Source organism: Aptenodytes patagonicus, chromosome 8, assembly GCF_965638725.1.
Source record: "Aptenodytes patagonicus chromosome 8, bAptPat1.pri.cur, whole genome shotgun sequence".
NCBI classification, from domain to species: Eukaryota; Metazoa; Chordata; class Aves; order Sphenisciformes; family Spheniscidae; genus Aptenodytes; species Aptenodytes patagonicus.
This window is the reverse complement of record NC_134956.1, coordinates 22104291-22119826: the sequence shown is the minus strand read 5'-3', so window position 1 is coordinate 22119826 and position 15536 is coordinate 22104291. Positions and strand designations below refer to the sequence as shown.

The 15536-nt window shown below is 39.7% G+C and overlaps 1 protein-coding gene across 3 annotated transcripts in view; it reads right to left on the bottom strand.

Annotated features, from left to right (window-relative positions):
* CNTN6 (contactin 6) overlaps positions 1–15536 on the bottom strand; it is a 158117-nt gene that overhangs the window by 49882 nt on the left and 92699 nt on the right. For all 3 annotated transcript variants that reach the window (XM_076346681.1, XM_076346682.1, XM_076346683.1), the window contains exons 6-7: positions 8986–9189; positions 7341–7443 (exon numbers count right to left, since the gene is read on the bottom strand). In XM_076346681.1, coding sequence (XP_076202796.1) covers positions 7341–7443; positions 8986–9189 — 307 coding nt within the window. The remainder of the gene's footprint in view (positions 1–7340; positions 7444–8985; positions 9190–15536) is intronic.

Genomic DNA, 15536 nt, shown 5'->3' with positions numbered 1-15536 from the left:
GTCTTGGATTTCACAGTTGCTTTCTGTTTCTGCAAACTACAGTAAGCTGCTTTTTCTAAGCAGATGAGCAGCTACGTTTCGAACAGCTTTTTACAGAGGCTTTGGCTAAATGCTGACTTCTTTTCCATTGGAAGTAACATCAACAGCAAACACTCGGTACTGAACTTGAAAAATATAACTTTCACGGAAATTGGAAGTGCACATTGCCCTTGTCTGCCAGTCCCCGAGGTCTCTGGCCTGCAGTGCTGACTTACAAAGTATTTATGCCTTTTTAGCAGAGGCTATAACTGCTCACACTTTAAATTATTTAGGTCCCTGGTTCAAATCCTTTTTTATTGACCAAAGAAATCAAGTCACAAATACAGAATGGACAAATTACTTAACACAGGTAAGTTTAGGCCTAATTTCTGCATTTTGGGTCTGTGTGGCTATGATGTGCCCAAGTTCACTCAAAGCCAGAAGAACCAGGACCCGGGAGAAGTGTGAGTGCTCAGCACATTACATGGATTGAGCAGCTGGGCAGGTGTTAACAGAGTAACTACAAATATAAAAATCAACAGAAACAGACTATGTACCGGACAATTTACAGCTAGACCACTCTAACATACGATGAATAACAATCCCACAAATTTGATTAGTTCTGCATTTAAGCTTGAAAGATAGAACGGGTGCACTGGAAGTCTGTAAATGTTTTCCTCGTGCTGGTGGGAGTTCAGCTGGGCAAGAGAGCCTCCAAGCTGCCCTTCCCCTGCTCCGTAAAACAGAAAATCATAGTCCCAAGACCACAAATTTAACCGAGGGATCTCTAAGAGCTATTTAAGCAGCATAATAATTCCTCTAGCTGCCTTACATTTTCCAACATAACAGAGCCGCCTGTGAAAGTGGTTTGGAACTAGACACAATTTGTTCCAGATTTTGGAATAAACTCTGCACTGGTATGCATGTATATGGATAACTCATATGTACATACACACACAATTTATACACACACAAATTCTGACTCTTACATGACTCCTCCAATACGGCTGAACAATTTTCTATGAATGAGAGAGACTGGGACATGTCAGATATCATTAACCAGTGAAAGAGCTGGAAAGAACACCTGAGATTTTATTCTTCTATTTCCCATTTATGGTTCAAGACCTATAGGGTTGTTTAAATTCCAAATCTTTTCAGACAACAGTAGTTGTCATCACCACCTTTATTAAATGCCCTTCACTATGAGACCAAAATCTATTTAAGATGCAAACTTCTTTAATAGTATTTTTTACGAGGAACTTTAAAAGGGCTTGTCTGTTTTTCTCCAATGCACTGGCTGGTCTGTTAAAAGCTGCTCTCTCTTCCACAAACCTTGCATGACATTATTAATGCAGAATTTCTGTAAACCAAGTTACTGTTTATTTAAAAGAAATGCAGCTCTTGCGCAGAATAAGTCTGTCCCACAATTGCTGTGCTCTAGTCAGGAAAACAACGAGGTGTTTTGCAGTCTTGTGGTAGGATTGATACAGACTGTTGACGACACAAAGGAGAGCATGGCTGGCTTCTAAAATGCTATCGCATATTAAACAGTGGGTGAATAGCTACTGTATAACAGAAGCATGCAGTGCATTGAATGCCAGAAGCATTTAACTACTTATTTTAAAGGCTTCTCTTCTGGATTTTTTTTTCGTAACAAAGAGATTAAAGGAAACTAACAGCCACATGGGAGAAGAAAAACAACAATTAGATACATTCATTCATGCTCCACTACCTGAAAGTGCTTCATCTAAATATTTCCTATTCTATTAGCCATTTGTTTTCTCTTAGTACTGACTATTCATGAAGAAGGAAAGTCTGCACTGACACCAAGGCCACAGGCAAGACTCTGTGGAAAAAGGCCCCTTCTGTCAACTTGTCAAGTTTACCAGGGTTTGAGCTCAAGACGCTATCCTGTTTTCCTTATCCACACCACATACTTATAATGACATCCTTGGGGATGTTTCAAGGCAAACTTGCCTCATTTTTGGCCAAACACAAGGATGTTTGAAATGCACTCCCTCTGATGTTAACTGTAGCAGGACGACATAAAAACCTCAGTTCGGTTCATCAACTTTGCTGCGTTTAAATGCGGAATTGCAATAAATACTTAACAGCACTTTGTTCTCCTGCCAGGGAGCCTTGCGCCAAGTGGCCTAGTTTTATCAGCAGAGGGAATTCATTTGTCAGGACAGCAGCTCCTCATCAGCCAGAGCTACAGGTTAAATGAGCAGACTGCAGGAGGATCCATAGCTCAGCCGTGTGCCATCATCCATAGGAAGGATCTTTGTTATCACAGCAGCTTGAGAAGATGCGCATTTTTTCTTCCTTGCCTTTGCTGACACCTCATTATCATAGCCTTTCCAGCATCTTCAGTCACTGTATTTTGCAAAAGGTGGGGTTTTTTGCTGGTTTCACCTTCTTCTGATGTTAGTTTACATTTTTATAACCAAACCTCTTAACAGCAACCATTATTACAGGCCATATGAAACCTTTCAGGGTCTTTTTTACCTCAAATTTAAAATTTACTTTAATGAAATTGCTTTTTGTAACAAATTATCTATTTTACAAGTTGATGCTTTAAGAAGTGAAACTGTCCTTTAGGTATAGGTAAGTGTATACAAAACCTAGTTTGATAAATAGAGCCCTGTGAATTTTTGTAGGATTATGTTGCATAACCCTATTCTATTGAAGCCAGTATCTGACATTGCTACGCGGACTAGGACCCTCCCATGCAGATTTGGGGTGGTCCTGCAACTGGTAGGTCTTTTTTATTTAGTCACTACCAATAACCAGATTAAAATAGATACTGCTTGGAGCTAAAAAGTTTTGGTATATATAAAGAAACAAGTACACTTTTCAAATTTATTACACTTCATAGACAAAGTCTTGCTTTCACCTGAATAAGTAGGAAAACAGTGCATAAACATGAGAGTGTCTTTGTACATAAATCTGTAGTTTGTCTGAAACTTTCAGAGCATCTAGGTGTACTAATTTAATTTATATTCTACCATACAGGCAGCAGAATCACAAAACCATAAGTTACTAACTCAGAAAGAAAAGGAGATGGAAAATATTTTTTGGCTGGTGACAAGCCTTGTCACACTGAACATGAAATTAATTTGTCTGCAGCATTACTGCCCACACCAAGATGAAGGTTCCACCCTTTTGTAGCAAAGACTCAGCAGCCAGATGATGCATTGCATCTATGCCTCATCTTTCGTCCTATGCATCTGAGGACACTTCACGATAAAATTAAATCTACAGCTTCGATAATGAAGACCATGCCTAGTTAAACAAGTAAGACAAAGCTGAGGTTTGAAAGCTGCTATCACATCTGCATCAACTGCTGACACAAGGAAGAATTAGGATCCAAGGGGCATAATAATTAAAGCACTCAGGCTTCTAATCATCCTGATGTATTACTAGGGAAACAGCAGAGCAGCAAATTTTCTGAAACCTGATATTGTGTCTCATTCTCCTGCGGTCACAAGCCACTCACCTTAACTACGTAAGAGAGGATCTTCCAGAGCTGCTTGCTCATCCCTTAAAGTACAAACCTTTAGGTATTAGCTCTATCAGGAATGTGGGCTGAAAATAGCAAACTTCACTTGTGGTGGCAGAAGTAATTCATATATATATATGATTTTAGAATCCCCTAATTGATCCTTTTATATCCTCCTACATGAACTCCTTGAGAATATACTAGAATAGCCATCTAATGAAGAAGTGAAGCCTGGTATTTTTATGTAAGTTTAGTAAAGATGGTTATTTGGAACCCCCTTATAGATGTGTGATTATCTACTTATACTAACAGCCTCTAGAAAAACCCTTCCTGAATACATTTACAGGAATATGTGGGGTCTTCCCATGAAAAACCAATATTCTGGGTTGAAAGAAATCCTGGTTTATATTATTCACATATGCTCTTTACAACCTCAGCTGGCAACAGCCCATCTGCAAGGATTCTGAACAGAAGAGAATGAAGAAAAATGTAAAACACAGTTTAATAAAAGTGTGCACCAGACATGGAAACTACTTTGCTTATTTTCATTTTAGAAACTATTCTATTTTGTGCAACAGAAAAGTTATTTTGGAAGAAATCTAGAGAAAGCAGCACAGTAACTCAGCTGAACATAACTCTTTCCATGGTACTCAATCCCCTCAAAGACATAGTGAACAATAATCTAGACATATGGCATGCTTAATATAGGTTGGTCCAAAACATGTCTTTTAATACTGGCATAGTATTAAACACTGTCAACGCAATGAATATTAGTGCAGAACACAAAGTCTCATCTCTTCTATTAAATTGCCACAGGCTACAGTATTTGAAATAGTCAAGCTACGATTTCATATTTCAGTTTTCCATCTTTTAAAGAATTAAGTATAATGTGCATTTTTTGCCTGTTTAGATTCCCCATGCCAATCATCAGATAGTTGCATGCTACTTACACTCCTTTTTGCCCAGCTGTATTTTCATCACATTGAGGACTAATTTATTTTTCAAAAACTTCTCTACTATTCATGGTCTCTGTTTTGCAAAACGGGATTCACAGCCAAGAGCCAGCCCAAGTGCTTTTGTCCATTCGGGATCCATCCCTCCAAACCTTCTTCCCAGGAATGAATACTGATTCTTTGCCCCCCCCATATTTATTTTCCTCAAAACAAGCAAGGTTTTGTGACTGGGCTAGAAGACCGTTCGCGAGAGTCAGTCACGATATTTTCATGTAAAACACAGAGCTTTGCAACAGAGGTATGTGGAACATACCTACCTCTGGGTGTCCCACAGCCTGGCTGAAGGAGTACTTCTTAGTTAGGTGGCTTTGAGTTCCTCCAGGTAAAAAGACACCTTAAAACTCAGCCGTAAGTCTGGCCTCTTGTACTTGCATTTTAAATGTGGAAGTGTTTTTTGAGCAAGGTCCAATAGGTATGATTTGCTGTTCCATATAGAAAAGAGATGCTATTTCTCTAAATACCGTGAAAGTACTTTCATTTAAGACTTTTGGAGACCAAAACCCCAGCAGGTTGCCTATAATCTGCCTTAGATGTGAAAGATTTCTGTTATTCATAGCACAGAGGTAGTAGCAGCTGACAGCATTGTCTGAACCAGTGGCCTAACAGTATGAATATAGAAAATTATGGATAATGGGAAAGCAGTTCTGAAATCCAAGAGAGATAATAACCGTTAGTGCTTGTGGCAGATCAGAGGTATAGCTCAACAAACGGTGAGCTGAATTGATTTTAACATAAACAGACAATAGTAGGGGCTAGTGTTTTAGTGGAATTTAAGCATCTAAAGGTGCAGATGGCCACACTGCTGCATTTATATGTGCCTAACTACAATTGTAAACAGCTGGGGGTAGGAAACATCAAGCTTTTAACACTATCACTAATCACCTACATACCTTTAGAAATCTGGCCTTATCTAGTAAGTTAAGAGTATTTCACCTGCAATCTGTTTCTGTTGCTTTATTCACATATAAATGCCAGCTCTGAAATAAAGCTTTTTCACAGATTGACATGTTAGTGAAAATGTGGTTCAAGGCTCTGGTTCAGGGAGAAAAAGCAGACTGAAAACAGTACAGTTCTGTATGAGACATCTAACCTGTCAAAAAAAATCTAGAGAGGAGAAATTCTCTAGCCACACCACTAAAGAGCCTTTACTCACAAACAGCACCTCTCAAATACATACAATAAATTAGATGCACTTTAATAGTATGATAAAAAAAGTTGTGAAGAAAGGATTTCTGCCCATGGATCATTGGTATTTACTCAGTATAACTCCAGGGAAGTATAGCCACACTGGTTTCAGCTGCAGTCCTATATATGAAGAAGAAAATGTATATTAAAGCTGCATCAACCCTCAGCCATTCCATTTTCCAAGCACAGCACAGAAGGTACTGTGTTCGCTGAGGGATTTCATTATCTGTATGTCCTTCAGTCCACCTTTTCTCCTTAAGATGTTCTTAAAATGGCAAAGCTTGTGTGTCACATTAACATGACCCGTCTTTACCCCTTCAGTAAGAAGGCACTGTTTTGTACATATAATTTACTCTGTTTTTGAAATGCTTTTATGCAGTCAGTGTATCATTGTTAAATGCTTTCCATGCAACAGATGGAAATATGAAATGACAACTCGAAATGTAAAGCCTGCACTGACTCACACATAATTAAGGAGGTATTTAAAGAGAAGTAGCTTGACAGTATTTGGAAAAGAAAATCAGCTTTAGCAGGAGTGTTCCAGTCTGGTACTTGTTTGGGGCCAAAAAAATGCATATGCCTTTGAATATGGCTCTGTAGAAATATTCTTCATCCTTAAATAAAAATTAGCCCCAAGATTAGTTTATATAAAAATCTCATCTGAAAGGGACGGCCATTTCCCGTCTTATTAACTTTTTATTTGCTTTATTTTTCTACTTCTCAGCATAGGTTCCAGAGGAACATTTGATTAATTTGTGCTGTCTGCAAGTCAGGCTTTTAACCTCTGGGAAAGCTCTAAACACTTTAAAAGCTTACAGCCTTAAAACAGATTGTCAAAGTGAACTTAAACTAAATAGAGGTCAACAATCTAAGGTTATTTTAGCTTTGCCAGGGAAAACGGATGCTCATTGGAAAGACTAGTTTTCATAGGCTGGTTACGCTTACTCAGTTAACCATCTGCTCTTTGAATACAGAGCACCCCTTGCTGTTTGAATGCACTGCTCCTTCTGTAAGTGAATACAGCAGTGTAAGCAATCTAGGAAAAATACAGGCTACCGCAAGCCTAATGGATTTGTAGATTTTAGCAGGAGGGGCTACTGCTAGGGCTTCCCAGGGCTCCTCAGCATCTCTTTGGAGAAGAGTGTGCTGAGAGCCATGTGAATCTGTCAGATCCATTCTAGACAGTCTATGTGCTCTTGAAACACAGCCCGTTTCCCCGAGTTTCATTCTTAACAACGATGCCACGCACAAAAATATTCCTGTTTTGATGCAGATCAGATATGAATGTGCAGTTACACTGAACGCTGTAACCTGAAGTCACGTCTCACCCCAGAGTTAAATCTACTCTCAAGGAATATAGTCTTTGTTCTGATTTTCCCTTCCCTCCCCACCCTTCCACCCTTCAAGCTGCAACCAAGTGGGCTTCAGCTGTGGTATAGTTTTCTCTCATTTCCTTGGGAACACATTGCACAGAAACAATCAAACCAAGATAAGGTTAAAAAAGTAAGTTTTACAAACTTACATTCTGACCAAAAAAATACTGTGCAAATTAGAACGAACCATTGTTTCTCACTGTAGAACAGTGTTAGAACCCACATTTTAATAAAAGACAAAAGTCTTACTTTCCGAGGGCAAAGCATTCCAGTTTAACAGATGAGCCCTTCGCTGCATATGTTGTTTCTGGAAAACGTACTTCAATCTTTGGTTCATACTCCCCCATCACACCTGTTGAACATCAAAACAGCTAGCACTCCAGTTGAGCCTCAGACCTGTCTAGTACAACAGAATTTCAGTGTAAAAGAAAGGATGGTGTTAATGTCAGAGCCTTACGTTCCACCCGTGGCAATCAACACGTGATGTCTATGGAGCAGGCTTAGCCTGCTGGGTGAAATTCAACCCCATGCTGAAAGCTTGTGTGAAATCTGTAAGTTCTATGCATTTGAGAGTTGAAGAGCATGACTTTATACACAGGTTCTACGCGTACAAGGATGTTACACTTGTGCATTAAAGTTTTAGAGACAATTTAGGGTTCACACCTCTTTTTAAGAGGCATTAACAAGCAATGCCTTTAACACTGGTCACTTCACTGAGTGGCCACTTCTCAGGACACTGGATATACTCTGGGAGCAAGAAAGGTTTATGGAATTCTGTGTCCAAAATACTTGTAAAACACTTCTTTAAAGCATCCAAACACGAGCTCCAGGCTTGAGAAAGGCTGATGTAATTAGATGCAATGATCACATTTGAAAATCTGGCTGAACATCTGGTAAACCACAGATAACCCATTATCAGTTCAGGACAGATCCCACACTGAAAATGAGCTGATTCTTATTTTATATTTAACAGGGATCTGACTAATATTACCCATATAATTCGCATCATTGCCTTAAAGGCTGCCTGTTTATGACCCAGTCCGGAGGCCACCAAAGTGAATGGGAGAAGATAAAGAGACTGATAGAATGATTCTGAGAAAAGGAATAAAGTAGGGTGATGAAAAGGAAGAAAATGGTCAGAAGAGATCTTAAGCATGTACACTCACAATTTGTACCCAATTATTAACTTTTGAGCTGTGGAACTATAACTTTGTTTTGGGTGATCTGATCGAATATGTTATAAAGCAGCACAGTCTCCTAGTGGAAGTATTATTCTATAATGCACACTTGAGTTTTATTTATCCTAGAAACATAACTCTATACAGACTTTTGTTACTGATTGCCACCACTGCTTTGCAAACAGTGCAAGTATATTGACATTTAGGTGAGCAAACGTACAAAACAAACTTTGTGTAAAGATTTCCCAGGTATATATTTCTCACTGTGAGCATTCAATTAGAAATGTTACCAGAAAGATATTTGTATATGTGCAGGTGAGTTTCTCACCTCGGTGACTCACTTTGAAATAACTTTCTAGATTTGTTATTCGAGTTATACCTAGATTATAAATTTAGAAAGCTTTGCCAGATTTAAACCTCAACACAGGCATCCCTAAGATGAAAAACATTAACATACCATTTGACATTCTCTTGCTATTTTTCAATGATATTGAGCACCACTTTCTTTGCATACGTTTATCTAATTTTTCCTGTCCTGACAGTTCAAATCTCATTTAAATCCAGCAGAAACTAAGATCATGTCCCACCGCACAGCTTTTTACTGGGAGCCTTTTACCTCCGTGAGGACGCATAGCAGTATTAATTTCCAATAACTGGGGATGGACCAGTTCGCACTGTGCTGCATGTTTTCAGCCAAGCACGCCCAGATAACTTACCATCGCTGCGGAGCGTGAGAGGAGTGGGTGGCCCCTGCACGCTTTGCTCTGCTTCAGAGTTAGTTACGACGCAGGTGTAATTGCCCACGTCTGATGGCTCTACTTTGGCAATGTACAGATTTCCCGTTTCTTGTGAAACAAAGCGGCGACCATCTTCCTGAACATGTAAGGTATTACTGTTGAAGATCCATGTATAGGACAAGCCTAGAAAACACCAGATACATATCATGTATCCCTTCCAGTATAATCTGCTTCCCGTTAGTGCTTAAGTGCAATATCGCCAGTTGAAAGAACGAGTCAGCTACAGGGCAAACCACTGGGGATGCACAAATTAGCAAAGGCAAGGTAAGCATTGCTTCAGTTTTAAACTTATTTCAAGCCACTTCAGAAGGTCACAAAAGTCTTTGTCCCCTGATAATTTTCATTTTCCTGCTTAACCTATTTTTAAGTAGGAATGGCAGTGCTGCAATGCCATGAGAAAGCTGTTTTAGTAAAAAATTTCTATTTATAACACTCCTCCTCTGAGCATCAAGAGAGCCAGTTGCTGGTCAGTGTTACAGCTCCTTTCTTCACTCTGGATATGGAAAAATGAAACTGGTAACAACAACTTTATCATGAGATTCTCATGAAGGGAGGAGCTCAGCTGCATGCAAATATTTTGGAGATTAGTTAATATTTGGTCCTATTGCACATTTGACCCTTCTTATCTTCCATTCTTACATCTGCTCTCAGTTCTCGTCCTATTCTGACTTCCTAACCCTTTTTTGCCATCTTTTTCCATACAGTGTTTCACAACGCGTACCTTAATAATGTGTGTCTATAGTCTAGGCAACTTGAAGCTAATTTATTTGACTAGCCCACCCTGGAAGGGCCGATCTCCACGTGAGCTTACTATCCAAGGGCCCTGCTTTTCAGAAGGGCTTTTTGGCCAAGCCTTCTTGCACTGCCATCAGTACCACAGCGAGCATGTTCAGTGCTTATAACACAGCGTGCTGCAGCGCAGGTACACCCGAGGTGCCCTGCCAGCCCCACGCTGCGGCTGCTCCGCGTTGCTGCCAGCACCCAACAGCGGGAGCAGGACTGAAATTCTGTCTTTAATGAGACACAGTAAATCACAAGTTTCAAAATCTACCAGTTTAGCTTTCCTTAATTAAATGTATAATTCATAAGCTAACAGTGTTCTGCCAACAGCTTCATTTTTACACATTTCCCCCATCAACAATCCCATTTGAAAAAGATTATTTACATTTCTTTCCCCCCCTCAGTTACAACATGGGTACAATATGGTAATAAGTCTGCAAACTCCAGTAGTTTTGTGGAGTTTTATGTTATCATCTCCTAACATTTTAGGACTCTCATTAGAAATGATGCATCTCCAGGGAGCAATCAATGACACTTTCTTTACTTGGCTAAATCCTGCAATAGGCTCTGTTTTACTACAGCTTAACGCTAAACTTTTTTCCTGATGTACAGTAAACCTAGAAGATGCAACAATTCCTAAAAGAGTGTAATACAACACGTGTGTGTACATATACACGTACATACACACAAGATAAAAACACCATGTTTTCACATTTGCATGCCCATGTACTTTTAGGTACCTGGTTAAAGCATCTATTTACAGAAGAAAATCTGGAGACGGGTGGGTTTTTCCACAGGGAGGATCAGCCTATAGCTAGGTATAAGTGGTGTAGCCATGACCTGATATGTCTTCCAGAGACATACTATACACATACCATGTTCCTGTCTCAGGCACAAAGTGTGATGACTATAGTCTGGCTGGACAAACAGACCAAAGTGACTGGTGTGGGCAAAACTCTTGGTTTCAACTCTTTTTTTTTTAAGTTATCTAACCTACAATTTAGGGACTGTAAAGAAAATGCTGAAGATTTGCAAGGTATGTGCTTCAATCTATGTTAAATGAAACAGTATGTTGTAAACTTGGGATTTCTGTGGAATACCTTGGATCTGCAATCTCCTCAGATTTCACAAGAACTGGGCCTGCTGCCCTGATGTCCCTTTTGTGACAGCTGGAAGCCTTGCTTTCCACCTCACACAGACCTACACAAAGGCACATGTGTGCTTATCTGCAACAAAACTGCTCTGAGAGTTTGAACCACCAAGAGCTGGATGGACAGACTTTCATGAAACATTAGTGTACCTAATGATAAACTGGAGGTAGTTTAAAAAGTGAGATAAATAGGAAAGATGAGCTTGGAGGTTCCCTTCCCAGAGTCTAGTTCTGGTGCTGGCAATTACAGGGCTGAAGAAAGCACTGACCCACTCTAGCAGGGCACCACCATACCTGCTAAGACACCAAATGGATGCCCATGAAGGACCTTCAAACCATCTTATGGCATGCCATCAAAAAACAGATCCCTGCTGTAGGACCTGGTGATGCAGCTAAATTTTCTGTGTAGGACAGAGTATACAAATCCTAATAAAACTCTATTAAAACCAACTTTATGCTACAGAGAAATTCTTCATGAGGTCAATGTGCGAATTAATTAATCAGTAAAAGAGAGCCAGTCCTTGTCTGTCCTGATTTCAGTTCTCAGGAGGTTCCAATTGACTTTATCTTCCAAAATTTCTGTCACTCTCTCCCTGTCTGTACTCCACCATTGCCTTAGGACCTATTGATGAATTTTCCTATTAACTGGGAACAAGTGCAGGCCCCTCCTTTTCATATTTAAAACCTTTTCCCCCCCAGTATGAAGGATACAAACACTACCGCTCACCTAACCGCGGGTTCATCATCACCAATCCACAGGCCATACTTGCCTAGAGCCTAACTCAGCTCCACTAAACTCTGTGGAAACCCTGATTTTAATTGACTTCAATGGGAGTTGGATGAAATCTCAAGAGAAAGGAACAAAACTTTGGAGATCAAAGCAGTCTACTCCCTTACACAATATCTCTTAGAAAGTTAAGTGACAACATCAACAGAAGTAATAGGCTAGAAAATCTAACATTGCATTATAAAAGAAGCTACTATTACTTAAACATTTCCATTTTGGGTCACTTTGAATGAATCAGATGTGGAGCAGATCCACTGAATGAGCAAAAGAAAGTAGTAAAAGGCCCATGCCATCACTTTCAGGGCCACATTCATTTGCCTGAGTAAATCAGCAGCTGGGAAGAGTCTGGTGAAGGTAATGCTGAACAGAAGGTAATAGAGGCATAGAAGGGAAATTATATAGAGATAGCAACCTGCTAATGAAGTCTAGCTAAAATGAACTTGAAAATTGCTGCTGACAGCTATTTTATGGAAGAACAAATAAAGTTACAATTATTTTTTAGTTTATCTTTTTGTTTTCAATTTAACCACTGTATTTCTGAAACGGACAGCAGTTGGGATCACGCTTCAACACACCGCAACAGTCTCAGAATTACTGAATTTCAGAGACCAATATTAAAGGGCTTCAGCACAAAAGGTCTTACACAAGTCTTAGCCATTATCAGCACCAAAGATTTTTGTGGGCTGTAACTTTCCCTCTGGAGTAACCACTTTTCACATGACATTGAAGATGAATCAACATGCCTGAAGTAAGGGAATAGAGGTTTTTCTATATTAGAGGAATTAGTCCAATTTTCCTATTGCTCTTTTCACTATAGTTAACACATGATGTTTTAGAAAAATAAATGTATGAGGTAAAACTATGTAGTGGGGCAGAAGGGAAAGAAGCGGTTGGGGAAGGAAGCCCTTCCAGAGAAATGTTCACTGATCACAGGGTGCCGCTGTGTATGGTGAGAAGCAAGTTGGAGTAATTTCAGATGAGTCCTTACTCAGTGGTGATTTAGATATGGACCAAACAAGCAGAATTTGGTCCCAGATTGTTGTGGGTTTTTTTCCCCCCATAAACTTTTGAAGGAAATTTCTTACAGTAAAAGTTGAGCTCGTTCCAAAGACAGATAGAGAGAAACTATGATTTACACCTAGGTTACAAAAAATTCTGCTAACCTTACAGAGTTTTAAACCCAGAGAGATTCCCTCTGGTATCTGGACCTACAAATAATAATATAAAATTCAGAGCACTATGAAAGTTTCAGGATTTAGTTCACAAAAGACTAAAAATATTATTCATATAATTTCTACCCTCAATTTTTTAATTTAACACCTATGCGTCAAGGTTTTTTCTAAGACAAGCTTCAAAAACATTAATCACCTTCAGGTAATTTTTTTTTTAATTCTGTCTAGCTATGGCATAATAAATATGTACAGCTCCTTTTCACATGTACAGCTGATTGGCCTCAACCCAAATTAACATATTTGAGCACTGAACACTGGAAAATGATATTTGCTCTCAAAAGACAGCGATCCCAAGGCTGTTATTGACTCTGTGAGAAGATGCCTGGGAGAGCACAGAACTGCTTTTACTTCAAAGGGGCTACATGTCAGTGGAGGGATAATTACAGCAATATAGACTTCATTATGCATATGCCAGAGCATAAGCTATTTTATTAGTGCTGCAATCCTAGGGTGTGTTTGGGATTTTTTTTTTAATCCAAGGCAGGGGACTATGTGGTGTCAGTCTCCCTTCTCAACCCAGGGGCCCCCAAAAGTAGGTTAACTCCACCCCACCTTCCAGCCAAGCACTGCCTGGTGGGGCAAGTCCTGAGCTTGGCCAGGCAGGAGAGCATTGCCTGTGTCTGTCAGCTGTGAGCACTTTCTTTCAGAGCACAACTGGGGAAGAAGAGCAGCTGATAATCACTCCTGATATACTAGTCCAGGGAATATAACATTTCAGTGCTTTCCTCAGCCCAAGCAAATTCAAATCAATACTGCTCACCCTGCAGGAGAACAGCTACAGGCTGGTCTCAGGGAAGAGACTCTTCCCCTCCTGCCAGAGCTGGCAGGAAAGGATTAAAGATTCACAGGAGCAATAGGAGCAGAGAGAAAGGGACTCTAAACCCGTGACTAAGGCACTCAGCTTTATAAAGGGAGATACATTTCAAAACTTCACTTTTAAGATTATGCATTTTATGAAGTAGACTGTTTAATATAAAATGCAGAAACAACCTGAGGCAGAAGTCAAACACCCTTTTACATAAGGCAGCACTGCTCATCTCATCCCATCCCCTCCACACACCCAGTTTCCTATCTCCTGCTTTCACATGCACCTCCTTTCCCACCCTTCTGCTGGCTGAGGATTTAGCCTATTCCCCCACGAAGCAGGTCCACAGGGCACCTACTTCCTTAAGAGTGTTTTGGGTTTTTTTTTTAACATAGCCTTGGTGTAGTAACGCCAGCATAGAGAAAAGCCTACAGACTCAGCATCCCAGCTTCAAACCCTGGCAGCTCTTATGCACAAGTAAATGCAAATGCACGAGCGGTCCTGCTGCTCCTAACAAGATTAGCAACTTCCTTAAAGCTCTGCAGGGAGCCAGCTTGAAGGAAACAGGCCTTACATCAGAATTCACTTCTAAGAAAATAAATGAATAACAGCCCACCCCACAGTCTTGTGTCAAGTATTACCATTTAGGCAGCAGCTTCTTAAGCAGTCAGGTCAAGCTCACACATAGCTACAGAAATGAAGGCTTCTTCAAACTTCCTTCCTCCTCCCTACGTGCTTTTCTCTGCATCTTAGCTTTATATAAAGCACTATTTTTTGATAATAAGATATTACTATATGTTGGTTACATAGGGGAAAAAAAAACAGCTGACTTAAGGAACTTAAGGTAGAGAAGAAACACTTCTCAGAGAAGGAAATACAGCTTACCTTCCCACACCTACACTCCAGAGCCTCACTAACAAGCAGAGAAAAGTCACATGCTGAACTTTATAAGGTGTGTTAATGAGCATCACAAATAACAACAGCTGAGGCTGGAGCGTGGCCGATGCATAAATAGGCAAGGAGGGGCTGGATGAGGAAATGAGGGGTTTAGGCTGGGTCAGGTAGTGTAAGGCAGCTTTGCTTTTTCTTTCAAAAGTTAATTACAGGCTATGTTTTTTTGTTCATTAACTGTAGAAAATTTTTAATGCCTTGTTTGATATAAGTTATGCTTTTAAAAGGTGGGTCTTTTTTCTTTCATTCTTGTGTTTGATTTTTGCTAAAAGTGCTAATGTTTGTTCATAGCAATATAGAGTAGGTTCTGTTTTGATGTTAAATTTTTCAGTATAGCTTTAACACAGCTCTGAGGTTTTTGTTCTCTGAGGGTTAGTTTAAGGTCTAAAGCTGTTGGAGCAACCCTTCTGTACTTTTTTCTTGTTTTTTATCACATAGCTGCCTAATACATTCTCTATTCACTATTAGAGTGCAATCACTTATTTCTCTTGTATAAGCAAAAATAGGTTATTGGTGCGGTCTCAGTTAAGAAGCATGTGCAAAAAAACCAGTAGTACAGCTGTTCTTGTCTACTATATCAGAAAACTAAGTTTTGTTAAACTTAAGCTCTAAATCTTTTTGAATGTGGAAGAGTACTTACAGTATATGATAAACAGCTGAGTGGCTTAATGATATCTGCAGAGCTTGCTTTCCTGTGAACCTAGCAGAAAGTCTAAATTCAGACTGTGGTATAGGGCTAGATAAGCCTGGCAATGTGTTGATCTC